A 17,700-nucleotide genomic window follows, 5' to 3' on the forward strand; every position below is an offset into this window, starting at 1 on the left:
ACAACACAACAGTTCTCTAAAGACAAATTAAGTGGCCGGACTGGATTGATTTTAATGCAGAACTCATAGTAGGCAGAGAAGAGCCATAAAGACGCTTAAAAAACCCCAGGTAGCACCATAAATAACTATAAGACATTTAAAACAACAACACACGCACACGCACACACACAATCACTTTTCCTGGCCATGTATTTGACACAAGCCGTCCACACAGACAGATGTGCTCACCTACCCTACCAAACCTAACCAATCCCAGAGCCTACAAGAAAACCCGAACATTACCGTTCATACTTGTATAATGAGACTCAAATCCTGCCTGCAACAAGTGTGTGTTTTGATAACTACCCACATGATGTCGTACTTCAAACTGCCTGCAGCTGAAAAATATCGGGCATCTCTATAGTTAATATCGATATCTCCGTCATTTTTACAACCACTGATGTATTTCCCACCCTGTTTAGCCACTAAAACATCAATAAGACTATGTTAAAAGCTTTGAACCGAGACGGACTTACGTTTTGAGCTCTCCTCTCGCTCCTCGGACTTTAAATTTTAAAAACCGGCATTTTCTTCTTCTTTGTTTATTCTTCACAGCAGCTTCAGCTTTCAGCTCCAAACAAACACCTCGGCTCTGAAGATGTCTCCAGAGCGTTAAAATTACACACTTTCTGCTTCTAAAAACCTTCAAACCTCAGAGAAACTAAACTTTATCCCGTTCTCTTCTCTCTTGTCTCTCTTTTACACATGGAGCTTTGTTTGGCGCGGTTTAATGACGTCAGGCGCCTGAATTACATAACGCTCCGCCATTGTCCAATCAAACGCCTCAGCTTCCCCTTTGTGTGCTGACGTCTCGTTGTGAAAATCTGTTGTTTAGTTTACTGTGGAAAAAATGAATATCTGCAAACCTACAGCTCTAAACTATTATAATAATGGTGGCACAACTTTTTTTTAATTACATTTAGCTATCTAATAATACACTAATACTAAATACTCTTATACCAAAACCTGTTTATTTCAGCCCACAAATGCATTTTTCTCACAGATGTGGCTCCATTTAAGGTTTCACAGAGGTGTACACAATGGTGTGAGATTCATTGCCAAGAAGCACTGTTACAAAAAATAAATGACCAAACACAAATGTCCTTCCTTTTTGTGCTAAAATCCAGATTTTATAATATATATGAGACTGATATCAGGACCAGAGCAGATGGACTAGATGCCAAGCAACTTTGATGGGGTGAAATTAGACTGAGCTCACTTTATTTCATTACAAAAAAATGAAGAAAAACAGAGAGGAAGTTTAATGCTGCCACCTTTACAGCCTGCACAACAAATTCAAGCATAAAGAACCTGTCTGAAACCACAACATGAACCTGTAATAACCATACATGCAAAGTACACTCACTGCAAATTTGTTTTGCATGTCTCAAGTGAGAATTGGGATAACACATTTTTTGTTTAGTTTTTTAACATACAGATTTTAATATTTGCTCCATGTGTGACAATGTTCATGTAAAGTTTCCTTCAGATTGGCCCACCATAATTGGTTGATTTGAGATTTACATATTATATACATATATACAAAGATGAAGGTTAAGGACCTTGTGTAATACAGCTAGCACCCCCATAGCAAATTGCAACATGCATGAGTATAAGGTAGGGAGTGAAGGCCGGGAGACTCTGTGATACAACCTGTACCACTAATCGTAACCTGATTTACAAAGAGGAATTTTCAAGTTAGAATATTTTAGAATATTCTATATTACAGCCTGCAAATCTAAATCTACACTGATGTTCTTCATTACACTACAGTGGTGGGTCTTATTACCAACGGTGATGAGACGGCCTACAGGGAGGAGGTCAGCGCCCTGACCCACTGGTGTCAAGACAACCATCTCACCCTCAACGTCGCAAAGACAAAGGAGTTGATAGTGGACTTCCGGAGGTGCAGAGGAGTACACACCCCCATCACCATCAACGGCGCCGCTGTGGAGAGAGTGAGCAGCTTCCGCTTCCTTGGTGTACATCTGGCTGAGGATCTTACGTGGTCAGTACACATAAACAAAACAGTGAAGAAGGCGCAGCAGCGCCTCTTCTTTCTCAGGAGACTGAAAAGATTCGGCATGAGCCCCCGCATCCTCAGGACCTTCTATCGCTGTGCCATTGAGAGCATCCTCACTGGATGCATCACCACCTGGTACGGCAACAGCACCGCTCACAACCGCAAAGCTCTCCAGAGAGTAGTGCGGTGTGCTGAACGGATAATTGGAGGTGAGCTTCCCTCCCTCCAAGACATCTACAGGAAGCGGTGCCTGAGGAAAGCGGGGAGGATCATCAAGGACTCCAGTCACCCCAGCCATAAACTGTTCAGACTACTACCATCAGGAAGGAGGTTCTGCAGCATCCGGTCCCGAACCAGCAGACTGAGAGACAGCTTTTTCCATCAGGCCATCAGACTGCTGAACACTTCATAGACACCTCACCCTCACTACTGGAACTTCAACATTATGCACTCCATACTGTATATAAATACCACTGTTTTGCACATACCAACCTCTGTATATTTTATATATCTTATTTTATTGTTTACTTTATTTCATTTGTAAAACATGTATATACATACTATATACACACTCAAACACACACACGTAGAAAAACATATTTAGTATACACATTCAGTAATGTATATACCTTTACATATTGTACATATATTTATTACTTTTTAGATTAGCCATTTTTATATTTTGCTTGTTTTACATTATTGTATTTTGCACAACTCTGTTGCTTGTGAAGCTCGCACACAAGAATTTCACTCACATGTACTGTACCAGTGTACCTGCACATGTGATGTGACAATAAAAGTGATTTGATTTGATTTGATTCTTGTATGTGACTGCACCCCTCTCTCTCTCCACTCCACCTCCCAGTAACAACGTCCAGTCAGACTCTCTCCACACAGGACCTGCCAACATAAAGCAGTGGAGGACGGTGATTTCATTATTACTGTGAAAGATTAGCTGCCAAACAGCACAGTTTACAACAAATGAAAACCAGTCAGCATAGTGCCAAAATTACCGAACATGTGTGAGCTCTGCCATTGCACATGTGTGGCTCGTTGGTCTAGGGGTATGATTCTCGCTTTGGGTGCGAGAGGTCCCGGGTTCAAATCCCGGACGAGCCCGAATGGCTTTCGGATGCTTTAGCTACACCATGTCATCGATATGGATGAAAATGTCTAATTTCAACGTAGGAATCCTTTGACATTTATATCATATTTAAGTTAAGCTTTTGCAAAATTAACTTGTATAACTCAAACATTAATTAATTAATAGAAGTGATGTACTCAAAAATCTCATTCAGTCATTAATTGACTAATAAGACTTTCATTGGTGCAGCAGAAAGAAGATAAAGAAGTCATGATACAAATAAGTGATGCAGATTTAAAACACACTTTAACTATACAACAAAAGTTCAAACTGTTCTGATAATGCGAGGACGTTGCTGTGACTTATAAAGTGTCTGCTTATTTTTATCTGTTCTCTAAATAGCATCAATAACATTAGCTTAAACCCCTTGAAATTATTAGCTAACTTTAACCTTCTGATCCACTAGTCTGCTGGTATATTGCGAGTCGCCAGCTGAGAAGCTGACGAACTTTATTATTTTAGTTTGTTAAAGATTTCTGTTCCTATTTTGATCGAATTGGCTTCAGTGTTTCGGTACAGCTCCAGATCCAGGTGACAGCAAATCAAAATGATGTTACCTGTGAGTGTCCAGCTGCAGCCTGTGTTCAGTTTAAATATTGTTATACATCAATATGGATCATGTTGTTTTTTTCACTGTAACATTTAACAAGGATTGAGAGAGGAGGGCAGAGAGGGAGAGAGCAAAGAGAAACAGGTAAGAGTGGACATGTGGTCAAATTCACCACAAATGATAAAGCTGTAGATTCTGTTAACCCACAATAAATGATGATGATTTGACATAACTAAGCCGTGTGTTGTCCTGTTATCAATCACGAATCCCAACCTGCTCTTGTAATAATTATTACGAGATTATATTTTTGTCATTTACCAGCTAATACAATTCTAGTTTAGTGAGGAGGATGAAGAGAGAGAGGTTGGACAAGAACAGGAAGAACGAGGGGGAAGATAGTGAAGTTAGCTGGAAAAACTACAATTATTCTTCACAAAGTAATTTTTCATGTTTGCTGCGTGTACAGGTTGATGGAGTGGCAGGGTGATGCTACTTTAAGTGCTTGACGATTTGATGGACCACCTCTGTCATCTTATCCTTTTTGAAACAAAGAGTTCTTTAACTTCTTGAATTGAGGTTTGCAAATGTGAGAAGGGTTGATTACATTTGCAAACAGTATTGTAAATAACCCTAAATACTTTTATTTATTTCCTTGCATTTTATTTTGGCACTTATCGCTGTTTTCGATTACCAGCTTCCTGTTTGAGTTGAGAAGCTTTTAATTTGGAGGGACGATTTCCTGTGAAACACTGTCGGCGCAGTTTTAACGGCAGTCGCGGGAGTTTGAAGTGTGATGGTGTAACTGAGCCCTTAGCAGCCCCCTTGATAGAGGCACAAGGTATGTTCATGACGTAGATAAGGACATGTTTATATGTTTTGTGTGACAGAGGCTACATTTGTTAAATTTTATGTTGAAGCTTTCTTTATGTTGTAAGGTTTATGATTGTTAAGAGTGTGGATTTTTAACTTACACGCTGTTTCTATGTTTACATCCCCAGCTCTTATGGTGAGGTTGATGGTTTACTGCCATTAAGCCTTCAAAACTTCATCAGTAAAGTGTCATCCTTCATTCGGTGGTTCGCTACAAATATATTCCATATTTATTACGCCCCCCGCCCCCCACCCCCCGGAAGCTGATCATGCAAATGATCAGCTTCCGTTAGTTTGCTCCGTTTCGAGGCTGTTGGTAAGTTGTGGAGGAGAAGTCCTCGCTCTTTTTTTTCTTTTGAACCTATAAAATTATAAAAGCATTTTTTAAAAATAACTGACCTGTTTGTGATGTGTTCCTCTGCGTGTGCTAAGGAGATTGTTGTGCATATTCACATTGTTTTTTTGTTTGTTTGTTTTTTTGCTGACGTGTAAGTTTAATCTGTTCAAACATACGGTTACGAAAGTAACCAGTGCAGCTCTGCAGAGACTTCAGCAGCTCTTTCCAGGCGTCACTCAAATTATTTCTAGCGTACAGGGGACGACAAGTAAGGACAGACACGGTGACAGTTCATGTGTACCTTACATACTTAATAGGAAATCTACTTAGGAAATCATGACATTTGATCAGAAATAATTAAAAAAGAAGGAAAAAAGGGTTGGGAATGGTTTTCAGGGTGACGTGCATCCCTGTGCTCTCATGCAGTTGTATTATTTTTAAAAGCATAATTTAATGACTATTTTGTGAAGGTGGTGAAAAAAGTAAGCAAATCCTTAAAAACTGACATTGTCCAAACATTTTAGCATCAAAGCACTAAAATTGAAAGCACTGAAGCAAAATCATACACAACACATTACTTGTATATTGAATTTTATATCACCCTGATGCTGCATCAGATTTTATTTCCTTAATGCTGAGTGAATTTATAAGAAGCGCTGTGATTTTAAAAGTGTGACCTAGAGCCATCTGGTGGACCTTGAAGGTACTGGAGATGGGATCTACAAGAAGTCACCACAAGAGAAATTTAAAAATATATTTTAAGCGTTAGTTTAGTTAAAATTGACATTAAATATTACTCTACTACTACTAATAATATAAAATTAACTAGAATAAAAATAAATAAGTTCCATGTTTCCAACAAATTAAATTCTTATCTTGATGCATGCTCAATCATTTAGGTAAGTAAATCCCAAAAAGTCGATTCTGTTCATCTGGACGTAACGTTTTCAGAGCTACAGAATTCTTGTTAAACACTTTTTTTTTCATGAACAAACAGATCTTAGGGTCCAGAAGTTCTAATCTTTGTCACTTGTATGTCTAGCTTAGTTTGCAATGTAGCATTGTCTTCCCTGTCATTACATAGCGGTACCTTCTTCATTCATAATGTTCAATAAAAATTTGATGTTGACTGACTGTTGCTTGTGTTCCCTTGTTCGGATATACAGATTAAAGATGGGTGAAACCAACATGTGGTCATGTTTCTGAGCTGATGGGCATCATTCACTGCAGAAATGCATGTTTAGACCAGAGATCAAACTAGTTTCACCAAAACAAAAGAAACTCACACAGTCACTGACACTGACAGGAAAAATGGCACATAAAAAAGTTCAGCTGGACCAAGAAACCTTCTCTTGTTCCATCTGTTTGGATCTACTGAAGGATCCGGTGACTACAGCCTGTGGACACAGCTACTGCAGGAACTGTATTAAAAGTTTCTGGGATGGAGAGGACAGGAAGAAAATCTGGAGCTGCCCTCAGTGCAGGAAGACTTTCACACCGAGACCTGTCCTGGAGAAAAACATCATGTTAGCAGCTTTAATGGAGCAGCTGAAGAAGACTGGACTCCAAGCTGCTCCAGCTGATCACTGCTATGCTGGACCTGAAGATGTGGCCTGTGATGTCTGCACTGGGAGGAAGCTGAAAGCCATCAAGTCCTGTTTAACTTGTCTGGCCTCTTACTGTGAGAAACACCTTCAACCTCACTATGATGCAGCTCCATTAAAGAAACACAAGCTGGTGGCCCCCTCCAAGAAGCTCCAGGAGAACATCTGCTCTCGTCATGATGAGGTGATGAAGATTTTCTGTCGTACTGATCAGCAGAGTATCTGTTATGTCTGCACAATGGATGAACATAAAGGCCATGAAACAGTCCCAGCACTCAGTGAGTCTACACACTCATCCAGCATCAATATTCGTCCTCTGAGGTACTTTGAGGATGTGACAGCAGCTGTGTCAGAGACCAGAGATAAACTACAGGACATTCTGAGAGAGGAATGGACAAACATCTCACTGACAGTCACTGAAGTGGATGTTTTACTGTCACCACCAGAGCCAAAGACCAGAGCTGGATTCTTACAATATTCATGTGAAATCACACTGGATCCAAACACAGCACACAGATGTCTGTTTTTATCTGAGGGGAACAGAAAAGCAACATTTATGAAACAACAACAGTCTTATTCTGATCATCCAGACAGATTCACTGGATATTCTCAGGTCCTGAGTAGAGAGAGTCTGACTGGACGTTGTTACTGGGAGGTGGAGTGGAGAGGGAGAGGAGTTGATGTAGCAGTCGCATACAAGAATATCAGAAGAGCAGGGAGCTTAGATGGATTTGGTTTTGGATTCAATGACAAATCTTGGTCATTACGTTGTTACACAAACAGTTATATTTTTTGGTGCAACAAGAAGCGAACTGATCTCTCAGGTCCTCGGTCCTCCAGAGTAGGAGTGTACCTGGATCACAGAGCAGGTATTCTGTCTTTCTACAGCGTCTCTGAAACCATGACTCTCCTCCACAGAGTCCAGACCACATTCACTCAGCCGCTCTATGCTGGACTTCGGCTTTTTGAGAGTTTTTTTGGTGAATCTAATAGAGACACTGCAGAGTTAATTGAGCTAAAGTAGACAGAAGTCTTTGAGGGTCAGTTGGTTAAAATTTATGTAATAGTTTCCAGTTTCTTTGGTCTCCATCTTTGTTGCTGACAGCTCATTGTTGTCCTGTTTCTTCTCAACACAGAGATCGCCTGTCAGTCACATTTATCAGTGATACTCTGACATCTCATCATTTGTTGTCTAGTTAATGATCGACTTTGTTAGGATCGCGCTCCTTGTTGTGCTTGTTTTGCCATGGAGGCTCTGACTACTCTCCACATGAAAATTTAAACTTCTGTATGCTCAGATTATTTCAGGAACATTTGTGTTGGTGTGACTGATGTTTCTCCTTCACCATATCGGCCTCAATAGAGAAACCAGTAAGCCTTCATTTTCAAACGGATTTTGTAAAGAGACACATCTATAATTACATTTACATTTATTTGTTTACGCTTTCAAATTGATGTAAACTGGTAATTGTCATCATCATGAATCAGGACTGTCCACAGCTTATATTCTGAGACAAGCGCTGAATATGTTCAATAATTCACTGAAAAATAACTTTACAGACTTTTAATGATTTCATGTTCAACAATCTGAAGATACATGAATACAATTTCAGAAGTTCTTTACATACTGTGTGTTTAACATGTAAGAAAACAAAAGCATTTTGGAGCAAATAAGTTATGTGACAAACAGCCAAGTTTGACAAGTGAAATTCTAGTGCGTTATTAGCCAGTTACTTAAGCACTCATTAGTACATATTTGTCTAACAAGAGGTTTAGGAAAGATTCAGACTTTTCTTTTTACAATATTCAACAGGAGAAAAAACTTGTACAAAAATAAAGTCCAACCCCCCAAAACAACAAAATAATACAATAAAAATACAAATGCATTTGGTGTGATCGTTTATTTTCATTGGATTGAACAGTAACAAAGATTAAAATTCATCATCTGATCGATTTTGTTGAATGATGTGGCTCCAAACTTCCTGTAGTCAGACTGCTAACAAAATCAAATATGTGCAAAAGTGAACGACTTTTCACACTGTATATTGATTTAAAGCAGCATGATTGTAACTAACAAAAAAGAATGTTTATGGCAGTAGTTTCTTATTTTGCTACAAATATGTTAATACTTTGAACAAGATGCAGCACCTTTTCTTGTTTTTGTACTCCTGAGCTTCCTTTAGTCCTCACTGTGCTGTCCATTCAATTCGATTCAGTTTCATTTATATTGTGCCAAAAAGGAAAAGACAAAAAAAACCCAACAAACAAACAAAAAAAACCCCAGTCTCCTCAAGGTTTTTTTTTTATATTGTAAAGTAACAAAACTACAATAACACAAAGAAATCAGGGAAAACTCCAACAATTATATGACCCCCTATGAGCAAGCACTTTGGAGACAGTGGGAAGGCAAAACTCCCTTTTAACAGGAAGAAACCTCCGGCAGAACCAGGCTCAGGGAGGGGCGGCCATCTGCTGCGACCGGTTGGGGTGAGAGAAGGAAAACAGGATAAAGACATGCTGTGGGAGAGAGAGAGATTAATAAGAGATATGATTCAATGCAGAGAGGTCTATTAACACATAGTGAGTGAGAAGGTGACTGAAAAAGAAACACTCAATGCATCATGGGAATCCCCCGGCAGCCTACGCCTATTGCAGCATAACTAAGGGAGGATTCTGCTTTACCAAAAAGGAAAGTTTTAAGCCTAATCTTAAAAGTAGAGATAGTGTCTGTCTCCCGAATCCAAACTGGAAGCTGGTTCCACAGAAGAGGGGCCTGAAAACTGAAGGCTCTGCCTCCCATTCTACTTTTAAATACTCTAGTTCTGCTGTTAAAGAAGTTGTGAAAATAACTAAATCCCAAACTCACAATATGGTAGAGAGTAAAAGGTCATGAAAGGTTTTATACTGAGAAATTCACAGGAATATATGCTGACACTAAGCAAGACTGAGCAGACACCAGTAAATGACAAATCTAAAACACACTGAGAATTAATTCAGCATTAAACACAGCAGGGAGGAACAATACACACATCAAAGGTGGAAGCAAGCAAAGCTCAAAGCAAGGCACAAGACAAAAGTAAAACAGATAATTAAATAACTAAAACAGAGAGACATGAAACATGAAAATCAATAGGAAACATTAATGACCTAATTCAGGAAGAAACACAGAAAGGCGAGACAGGGAGAGTGATGGGGAAACACAAACAGAAACCTCAAAGTAAGAAGTGAATTTAGTTGAACACTAGAACAGAAAATCACTATAATAGCCATTCAAATTCATTGAACTACAAACTGTAACTAGAACTCAAACACAACGAGGATTTAAATTCAAGATACTGGAATGACAATGAAATCAAAACAGGAATCAGAAATATATCTGAAAAATAATCAGAAACTAAAAACACTGCGACAAAAGAAACTGAAACCCAGCAACTCAGTTTAAAACCAGGGATCATGACAAAGTGTCCAATAAGGTGAGGTTTTTGTTTCTCCGTTTCATTGCCTCACTGATTATTAGTAATATAATAAAAAATTCATATGTACTATTTCCATAAAGGAAATCTCTGGTCTTGATTTATATTTATCACTTATATGTTTATCGATGTTTGAATTATTTCAGAATTTGCTTGACTGCTAAACTACATTTTTTGACTTGAAAATAAACATTTTAAGAAGAAAAATGTCCAAGAATCATTTGAAACACAGCTGATTAGAAAAAAATGACAAAAGGATCCCTCCCTAAAGACAGAGACTCCAAGAAGAATTTACCCCCCAAAAACTTTGTTAGGTATGCTCTGTACAGAAAAGGGTATAACACACAGTGTCTACTTTAAAGGGCTCCTATTCCTGGAATCACTCACAACCTGATCACTCCTTCCTCTTCTAAACATAGAAACTACTCTTTGTGCACACATTTCCTCATTCTCTCCTCTGACATATATAGATATATATCTAAGGGCTGACAGGCTCCATTCACTACAGACACACATTAAGTTCAGACCTCAGGCTAGTTTCGTTTCTACAAAACAGAAACTGACACCGCCACTGTTACTGTGACTGGCACGGAGAAATGGCAGAAAAAGGAGCTCAGCTGGACCGAGAAACCTTCTCTTGTTCGATCTGTTTGGATCTACTGAAGGATCCGGTGACTACAGCCTGTGGACACAGCTACTGCATGAACTGTATCGAAACCCACTTTGATGAAGAGGACAAGAAGGGAATCCACAGCTGCCCACAGTGCAGGAAGACTTTCACACCGAGGCCTGTCCTGGAGAAAAGCGTCATGTTAGCAGAGTTGGTGGAGCAGCTGAAGAAGACTGGACTCCAAGATGCTCCAGCTGATCACTGCTATGCTGGACCTGAAGATGTGGCCTGTGATGTCTGCACTGGGAGGAAGCTGAAAGCCATCAAGTCCTGTTTAACTTGTCCAGCCTCTTACTGTGAGAAACACCTCCAACCTCACTATGATGCAGCTCCATTAAAGAAACACAAACTTGTTGACCTTTACAAGAAGCTCCAGGAGAACATCTGCTCTCGTCATGATGAGGTGATGAAGACTTTCTGCCGTACTGATCAGCAGAGTATCTGTAATGTCTGCAAAAAGGATGACCATAAAGGCCATGAAACAGTCCCAGCTGCAGCAGAAAGGACTGAGAAGCAGAAGGAGCTCGAGGTGAGACGACTAAACATCCAGCAGAGAATCCAGGAGCGAGAGAAAGATGTGAAGCTGCTTCAACAGGAGGTGGAGGCCATCAATGGCTCTGCTGATAAAGCAGTGGAGGACAGTGAGAAGATGTTCACTGAGCTGATCCGTCTCATCCAGAAAAGAAGCTCTGATGTGAAGCAGCAGGTCAGATCCCAGCAGGAAACTGAAGTGAGTCGAGTCAAAGAGCTTCAGGAGAAGCTGGAGCAGGAGATCGCTGAGCTGAAGAGGAAAGACGGCGAGCTGGAGCAGCTCTCACACACAGAGGATCACAACCAGTTTCTACACAACTACCCCTCACTGTCAGCACTCAGTGAGTCTACACACTCATCCAGCATCAATATTCGTCCTCTGAGCTACTTTGAGGATGTGACAGCAGCTGTGTCAGAGACCAGAGATAAACTACAGGACATTCTGAGAGAGGAATGGACAAACATCTCACTGACAGTCACTCAAGTGGATGTTTTACTGTCATCACCAGAGCCAAAGACCAGAGCTGGATTCTTAAAATATTCACATGAAATCACACTGGATCCAAACACAGCAAACAGACATCTGTTATTATCTGAAGGGAACAGAAAAGCTATATATACCAAAGAAGAACAGTCTTATTCTGATCATTCAGACAGATTCACTGGATGGCTTCAGATCCTGAGTAAAGAGAGTCTGAGTGGACGTTGTTACTGGGAGGTGGAGTGGAGAGGAAAAGGAGTTGAAGTAGCAGTCACATACAAGAATATCCGAAGAGTAGGAAAATCAGACTTATGTTTTTTTGGATTCAATCAAAAATCATGGTCACTGAAGTGTTATATAAACAAATATGAATTTTGGTACAACAAAGTCCAAACTGTCCTCTCAGGTCCTCGGTCCTCCAGAGTAGGAGTGTACCTGGATCACAGAGCAGGTATTCTGTCTTTCTACAGAGTCTCTGAAACCATGACTCTCCTCCACAGAGTCCAGACCACATTCACTCAGCCGCTCTATGCTGGACTTTGGCTTTGTGAGTCTGATGGTGTCTCTGCCGAGTTCATTAAACTTAAATAGACAAAAGTCTTTGACAGAAGTTGATTAAAATGTGTTTTAGTCTACAGTTTTTTTTCTTTGTCATCATTCTTACTGAGCTTGCAGTTGTGCTTTTCTTCTTTGTACATACCATCACCTGTTAGTTAAACTTTATGGGTGCTATTTTAAAAATCTCATTGTTTGTTGTCTAGTTAATCACTGACTTTATTTGGGTGGCACTTCATCCTGTGTTTGTTTAGCCATGTAGGGAAAACAAGCCTTCCGTGATTTCTTCCGTCAGTGTACTCTTCCAGTGTGGATGGTAAGTAATGTAAAAACACTGCTGGGACTGTCTTTTCCGCTTTCTTTGGTGATTGATTTGACTTATTCTTTAGTGCTGATATTACTGTGTTACTTTGCAGCTTTAGGTGGTTTTAACTGTTATCATAACTTTGGCAGACATTCTTACTTGCTGTCACCGATGTTCCAGATTAACTGTCACAAATTAACTGTCAGTCTCATTGCTATGAACAATGAAATATTAAAAACTGTCTCTTGTTTACTTGGTGATATTCTCATGAACAAGGCGACCACAAAAAATGGGGAAAAAAAAATGCTGTTCACAAGACAGCATACATAGCCTACAACCAGATTAACTTGTGCACATCTGCACCTGTATCTATCACTACAATGAGTAGAGGCTGAGTGGCTGCACTTACATTTGATGCATTCAAATCGACCCACAAAGATCATGTTCAAAGATACATATATGTCACATATAAATATTTTAAATGAAGGTCCAGACATTTCTGGGGTATACCTGCATTTTTGAGCAGACAGAGTGCTATGCTCAGTCTTAGCCTGGCAACACCCTCTTGGTCAACAGAAGACTGTACTGTTGTCCTCAATAGAATTCGTTCTGCAAGCTGGCCATTTTCTATTAATTAGAATCTGTGCATATTCAAGTACAACACCATGACCATTATACCTGCCTTGCATACAAAGACACCACAGGATGTAACGTCCTGCTGTTTGAGATGTTTGTCACAGACTCTTCCAGCTGCTCCCACAAATGTTTGTTTAATTAAGCAAGTTAATATGTAAGTTATATAGACTGTATATAACTACCAACTGTCTCCAGCTGTGTCAATCTATTATCTATGTTGGCCCCAAGTGTTCCAAACAGTACATGATTGTCCCAGGTGACTACAGTTACACAAATGTAATCTACAAAGTCAGTACGCCATCATTTCAGATGATTTTAGAATTAAATTCATTTCCAGAGAAAAGACAGAGGCAGACTATGCTAACAAGATGTGATGTTACAACACAAGTCAAATATTAATGTGTAATATTTGTTGTTTGTTATGGAAAAAAATCAGAGTCATCATGAACAATAGGAGTGGTGATTTCTAGGACTTTGTGTACATAATTTGTCATTTCTTACCGATGTAGGCTTAACATTAATACACAATAGCATTTCATTTAGTTTAAGGGTTTATTTACAAGATGCAAGAACATAAAACCTGGAAAGTTACAAATGTATTGTGCATGAAACGGGAATTAAAACGTGGCGATAGAGCCAGGTGCAGATGTGTGTCACAAATTAACCTGGCTTTAGGCTATGGCACTTGGCCACAGGTGGCGCTCGTTGACTCGACTCCGCTTGAGTGCACACAAAATAAACTGCACGTTTTAGTTGTGAGGCGAAAACGCTGAAATCAGTAGTGATGTGCGATACCACTGATTTCCGATACCAAGTAAAATTCAGGGTGGTATCGACGATACTGATCCGATACCAATACTCTGTACAAAAACTTAATGTTTCATTGTATTTCATTATACAATATATAATTGTATTATGTAATTGTAATAATAACATAACCATCTTGCTTCATAATGATTAGAGGACATCAGACAACTTGTTTTTATTGCTTAATAATGCAGAATAATCATATGGAAATAAAAAACCTGAAGTTGTGCGCTATTTGAGCATGTTGCCTGCCTGCAGCACTAAAGGACTCCGCAAAAGACATCTGTCTCGCCCTAGCAGCACCTGTCCCTCTCCTCCTCTTCAGTTCGCCTCAACATAATCTCGTCATATTCTGTGATATGATTTACGCCTCACTGTCTTGCCACATATATCGCAAACCGCGTCTTGGCTGTTTGTGGAGTTAAAACACGTCCACACATGGCTCTGTTTACGCTCAGCCATTGTTGTGAGTGCGCACGCTGCGACACATTTATACAGCCGTATTTCGAATATGACTATGAAATGCGTAAGAGGAAGTAGTTCCTTCTAAATTATATGATCCAAATGATATATTTTCTTTCCACTGCGTTCCTTTTAATGGAAAAACTACAAATTTACCCCAGAGTACTAAAATATTGATATTCTAATATGAGAATCGATTCTAGAACATAAATTGCTGGTATCGGAAGAATCGATATTTCAGTATCGATCCGCACACCACTAGAAATCAGAGTAACAAAATGTACGAGGGGAATGATAATGAAGACAAGAGAGATTGTTTACTCTTGCTGTCCTCTGAACAGCATCGGCGTGGTGACGTATATTAGTTTGCTGTTTTCGATGTTGTCTCTTGCATGAGAACATCACCAGGTAAACTAGAGACAGTTTCTAATATTTTATTGTTCAAGAGCAATAAGACTGACGGACTGTGTTTAAAATAACCTCACAAAGGTTACTTATTAAATATTTAGTGTTTATTTCCTGGTTTGTCGGTAGCAGCTCCTTAAAGCTGGAGTATGAGTACAGGTGGAGGAACAAATGTCTCCCCCTTAAACACCACCTTCTTACTCTCTCCTGGGACTCGATGTTGGCCAATGCTTTCTGGACACATTTGTCACTTTGAGCTTTTTGACCTGAAGGATCTGTGCAGCCTGGATCTGCTCCAGCATCTGCTCAGAGAATGAAAGTCACACGGATGATCCGACTGGCTGTGAGCAGCATGTGGGAGTAAAGCTGGAATACCTGAGGACAGGTTTGAAGAAGCAGGGAGTCAGTGCAGACAGAAAGCCTCAGAGCTTTGAAGGAGAGGCTGCAGGAGCCCAGAGCATAGACTGGATATAAAAGATGGACTGTTTGGAGTGTTTTTACAAAGCAGGAGTGAGTATATTTGGAGCGGATGGTGGAGTGCTCAGTTTCTCAGTGGATTCATGTTTCAGTCCTGGACGTTGATGCTTGTTTGTTTGCAAGGACACAGACTGCACTTTTTTCCTCCTTTCCTTCCTTTTTGTGTCCTTTGTGCTTCATCTGCTGCTCCTCACTCTGTTACTTTGGACTGATTTCACTCACACTCATTTTCTTACTTTGTTTTCAAAGAACTTTTGAGCGTCTTTGTTTCCATGGTTTCTTTGCGTCATACCGACAGCACGTGAACAACACGACATGTTTGATCTCAGGCTCAAACAACGAGCAGCATACTCTCTCCAACCTGTTTCTCCATCTTCTACAACACCTGATTCATTCCAGTTTCTCTGCTTTCATTTTGATTCAAGCCAACATGAAACCTGAACATCCGTGATGAACAAACTATCAGCATCATTGATATATTTCATCATTTAAAAACACTTCCTGTCACTGTGGTTGTTACAGTGACTTCATGCAGTTTGTGTTTTGACCTCCAGAGGGCGACAAATCAGCACAGACAGAGAGCTCCATTCAAACTTTGCTGCCATCAGTAATAATTCTTCAAATATAATCATCAGTGTTTGAGCAGTTAAGATATCAGGGACAATCTAGACATGGGTGACAACACTGAACATGTCACATGACACACCTTCAAAATCATGTGATCCGCTCTCAGTCCGCACTTTCACTCATGACTTCAACATTTTTGAAATAAGCTTTGAAGAAACATTCAGTGAAATAAAGCTTTCATCATAAGATTCATGTGAGCATCAGATTAACTTGTACTAACAATAATAACAGAGTCTGAATGAAGTTCAGGTGTTGATGCTGCTCACTGATTGAATGGTTGGTTTCAGCTCTGCTCTCAGTCTTTCCTGCACAGGTGAAGATAGAGAGTGTGACTGGATCTATAGACTGGAAACAGAAACATGCTGAACATTTGAAGCTTTTATATTCCAAGTAAAGCAAACAGTGTGTGAGAGGTGATCTGTGATTAGTGTGTTCAAACTTCCAGCTTCAACAAGGTTTCGTGTCTTCACACGTCAGCATGTGAACTTTACTCTGACTAGATTCAGTCTGAGCAGTCAGACAACATATTTTTAAATCTTACAATATCAACACACACAGAGCTAAGCCCCTCCCACCTGTCCTGCTTCAGGTGGAGTCCCCTGTGTGTCCCTGTTTAATGTCCAGGTGTGGAGTGGAGCTTGTTGTTCGTGTCTCTGTGTGAAGAAACTGTAAGTTTGCTTTGTCTCCTCCTTTAACAGTTTCACTGTTTTTTTCTGCTCTGTGATGTTTGAACCAGATGTTCAGCTCTTACTTCAGGACAAACTTTGATCACTCTTGTGTTTGAAGACACTGGTTATCAGTCAGTAACTCTACACTGAAACATTTGTTACTGTGATCAACAGTTTAAATGGATCTGTATGAAACTTCAGATCCATTAGACAAATTAGTTTGTTGTTAAGAAGTGGACTTTCAGGTTTTACTAAATTTTTACTGGTTTTATTGTTGAAACAAGATGAAGTAAAGAAGCAGAAGAGTTTTTCAGTAAAAACATGAAAAACAGAAAAAAATTCATGAGGGATGTGACTTACATCATGCATAATGTGCAGAAAAGTATTTGGCAACTTTTCCATGTCTTTGTGTCGCTGTCGAGTTCACTTTGTACTTTCTCTTTTTGGATAAATCAGTGGATTTTAGTCTGAGTTTTCTTGTTTATTTTAAGCTTTTAATCAATAATAGTTGGACATGGTGTGGTCTCTTGTCTTTCTCTCCATTTTGACGTCCCAAGTCTTCAGATTTTTTGTAAAACGCTTTTAAATTTCTTCCTTTTGAACAGTTTTCAGACTGAATGAAGGCTCGCTTGATGTTATTTTAGTCAGTTGAGTCCCTTATGTAAAGGTTAAGATCTATGTTGCATTCAATCACACAGGAAATGCAATCAGAAGCACAAACAAACAAAACATAAGAACTAATCAGTACTGATTATTAGTCTTTACACCGCGTTCCAAATTATTATGCAAATGGTATTTTTCTCTGATTTTCCTAAATAGTCGATTCAAATGACAGTCAGCATAATTTTCGAGTCATAGACCATTAGAGTATAATTTAAATGTTACTGAACAAATCTCCCAATGAAAACAGTATTTTTTTCAAAACTAAAAAACTTTAAATGCACTGTTCCAAATTATTATGCACACAAATTTTCAAAACATTTTATAGGTTGTAGAGAATTAAAAATGGTCATTTGTTGAATTTGCAGCATTAGTAG

General features: G+C 39.4%; 3 protein-coding genes and 1 non-coding gene across 4 annotated transcripts in view; 3 read left to right on the top strand and 1 right to left on the bottom strand.

Annotated features, from left to right (window-relative positions):
* Positions 1-749, bottom strand: part of LOC134624639 (F-box/WD repeat-containing protein 7-like) — a 51,605-nt gene extending 50,856 nt beyond the window's left edge. The window contains exon 1 of the mRNA XM_063469655.1: positions 516-749. The gene's annotated coding sequence lies outside the window, so the exon portion shown is untranslated. The remainder of the gene's footprint in view (positions 1-515) is intronic.
* A 2,360-nt stretch (positions 750-3,109) lies between these two features.
* Positions 3,110-3,181, top strand: trnap-ugg (transfer RNA proline (anticodon UGG)). Its single transcript has one exon. It is a non-coding gene; the product is annotated as a tRNA-Pro (tRNA).
* Positions 3,182-6,274: 3,093 nt separating this feature from the next.
* LOC134623741 (tripartite motif-containing protein 16-like) lies at positions 6,275-7,591 on the top strand. The gene is made up of 2 exons (XM_065470187.1): positions 6,275-6,395; positions 6,543-7,591. The coding sequence occupies exons 1-2, from the start codon at positions 6,275-6,277 to the stop codon at positions 7,589-7,591; spliced, it is 1,170 nt and encodes a 389-aa protein (XP_065326259.1).
* A 3,045-nt stretch (positions 7,592-10,636) lies between these two features.
* LOC134624640 (tripartite motif-containing protein 16-like) lies at positions 10,637-12,313 on the top strand. Its single transcript, XM_063469657.1, has one exon. It carries the CDS (start codon positions 10,637-10,639, stop codon positions 12,311-12,313), a length of 1,677 nt encoding a protein of 558 aa, XP_063325727.1.
* Positions 12,314-17,700: the final 5,387 nt, after the last annotated feature.

This window comes from Pelmatolapia mariae, linkage group LG3_W (assembly GCF_036321145.2).
Source record: "Pelmatolapia mariae isolate MD_Pm_ZW linkage group LG3_W, Pm_UMD_F_2, whole genome shotgun sequence".
NCBI lineage: Eukaryota > Metazoa > Chordata > Actinopteri > Cichliformes > Cichlidae > Pelmatolapia > Pelmatolapia mariae.

Coding starts and splice junctions, on each gene's coding strand:
- LOC134623741 (XM_065470187.1), top strand. CDS start 6,275: ATGGCACATAAAAAAGTTCAGCTGGACCAAGAAACCTTCTCTTGTTCC. Junction 6,396..6,542: donor CTGCAGGAACTGTATTAAAA/GTTTCTGGGATG, acceptor AAGCTGCTCCAG/CTGATCACTGCTATGCTGGA.
- LOC134624640 (XM_063469657.1), top strand. CDS start 10,637: ATGGCAGAAAAAGGAGCTCAGCTGGACCGAGAAACCTTCTCTTGTTCG.